At 64.6% G+C, this 1,728-nt stretch overlaps 1 protein-coding gene across 1 annotated transcript in view; it reads right to left on the reverse strand.

The window, feature by feature from the left end:
• The window catches only part of ZCCHC14 (zinc finger CCHC-type containing 14), a 55,523-nt gene extending 55,198 nt beyond the window's left edge, over positions 1–325 (reverse strand). The window contains exon 1 of the mRNA XM_077754104.1: positions 5–325. Coding sequence (XP_077610230.1) covers positions 5–309 — 305 coding nt within the window. The 5' untranslated portion in view covers positions 310–325. The remainder of the gene's footprint in view (positions 1–4) is intronic.
• Positions 326–1,728: the final 1,403 nt, after the last annotated feature.

Raw genomic sequence — 1,728 nt, forward strand, 5'->3', positions numbered from 1 at the left:
CCGCCCGCCGTCGCGCTGCTCCGAGCCCAGCAGCGCCAGCGACACCAGCAGCTTGCTGCGCACCACCTCGTCCGTCAGGTTGGTGAGGCTGCCCAGGTCGGCCGGGTTGTTGGCCTTGATCTCCGAGTCGCGCAGCGAGTGGTAGTCCTTGCGGGCCAGGTCCTCGAGGCACGAGCCGAGGAAGCGCAGCTCGAGCGGGATGCACAGGTCCAGCAGGCCGCACAGGAACTCCACGCGCTGCGGCGACGGCAGCTCCGAGAACCAGCGGTACACGCCGTCCCTCTGCAGCGGGCAGCGCTTCTCCACCATGCTGCCGCCCGCGCCGCGCCGCGCCCCGGGGCCGGGGGCCGCCGGCNAAGCCGGGCGTCCGACCTTCCTGCTTGACTCCCGGGCGTCGCCACAGGGCGAAAGCGATTGTCTCCGGAAAGCTGCTGGAGCGGGGGCTCCGGAGCCGCGAGCCGCGACGCGGCTTTCCCTCAGTGACGCTGTGTGACCTTGGCCGAGTCGCTTGGCCTCTCTGAGCCCTGGGCGCCTCCCTGGAAACCGAGGGTAACCCNGGCCGGCGCGCGCCCTTGCGAGCCCGCCGGCCTGCCTTGGGGTGAGCCGGGAGCGGCTCTCCCCGCACACCTCGCCAGATGCGGCCATTGTTAAGTCGGCCCGCTGTCTGCGCGCGGGCCGCCGGGGGCACGAGCAGCGCCCTCCCCCGCTGGCCTGTGCGCGGCCCCCACCCCGGGCGGAGGGGAGGCGGGGGGCGCCCNCGTCTGGCGACTCCTGTGTGTGTGCCAGGCTCCGAGGCCCTGCCCTGCCCGCGCCGTGGAGCCTGCACCCCGCTTCTGGGCAACACACAGGAGAAAGGCACTCAGTAAATGCATGCATTTCTGCAAGACGGGGTCCAAGGTGCTGGAAACTTCCTAGCAAGCAAGACATTCTCCAGCCTTGGGGCTTCGAGGCTGGACGCGCTTTGCAGAGCCACACTCGGGAGCGAAAGGAAACGAGCTTCCCGCTCCCTGACCCCTCTCCAGCCCTTGGGCAAAATTTCCCAGCGCCACCACGGTGTTCTTGGTCAGTGAAGGGAGGAGCAGGCATCCAGGTGACAGTCCCAGGCGGTTGACAATCCACCTGGGTGGGAGGGGTGAGGCTGGTCCGTTGGGTCTCCCTGCCTCGCTTCCCCAGTACAGACTAAATGTCTGCAAATAATTACATCAGTTCTTGTTCGCACCGACCTCACCTTTTCAAGTCATTCCAGGAAAGTAGCCGCGTTCCGTTCCGAAAGCTACAACATGAGAAAGTAAAGCGATACCGATATGAAAATCAGAGCAAGTCAACACCTTTGCCCTCTGTTGGTTAATTAGGTTCCTCGGAGCAGAAAGATCTTGGGAACTTAAGGCGCTGGGGATCCCTCCAGCGCGGCCCCGCCGGGATGTGGAGCCTCCCCGCTGTGGTGTCGAGCTGACCTTCATCCCAGTCCCAGCTCTGGCCAGGTGCGTGACCTTGGCCATTCACCCAAGCCCTCCAAGCCTCAGTGTCCTCATCTGCAAAAGGAAACCAGGAACCCTGCTCCCGGCGGCCCGCAGAGATAGATGCTAACAGGCCCTGGACGGCTGGGGAAATTGAGCCGCAAGTAAAGATCAAGGCCCCCAGCTCCTGACCACCTTCTTGTCCCTTTTTGCTGTGCCACTTGGTATCTAATGTGTGTACTGGACGGAATCGTGTCCTCCAAAAGGTCGT

The sequence above is a fragment of the Crocuta crocuta genome, unplaced genomic scaffold (assembly GCF_008692635.1).
Source record: "Crocuta crocuta isolate KB4526 unplaced genomic scaffold, BGI_CrCroc_1.0 scaffold61, whole genome shotgun sequence".
NCBI classification, from domain to species: domain Eukaryota; kingdom Metazoa; phylum Chordata; class Mammalia; order Carnivora; family Hyaenidae; genus Crocuta; species Crocuta crocuta.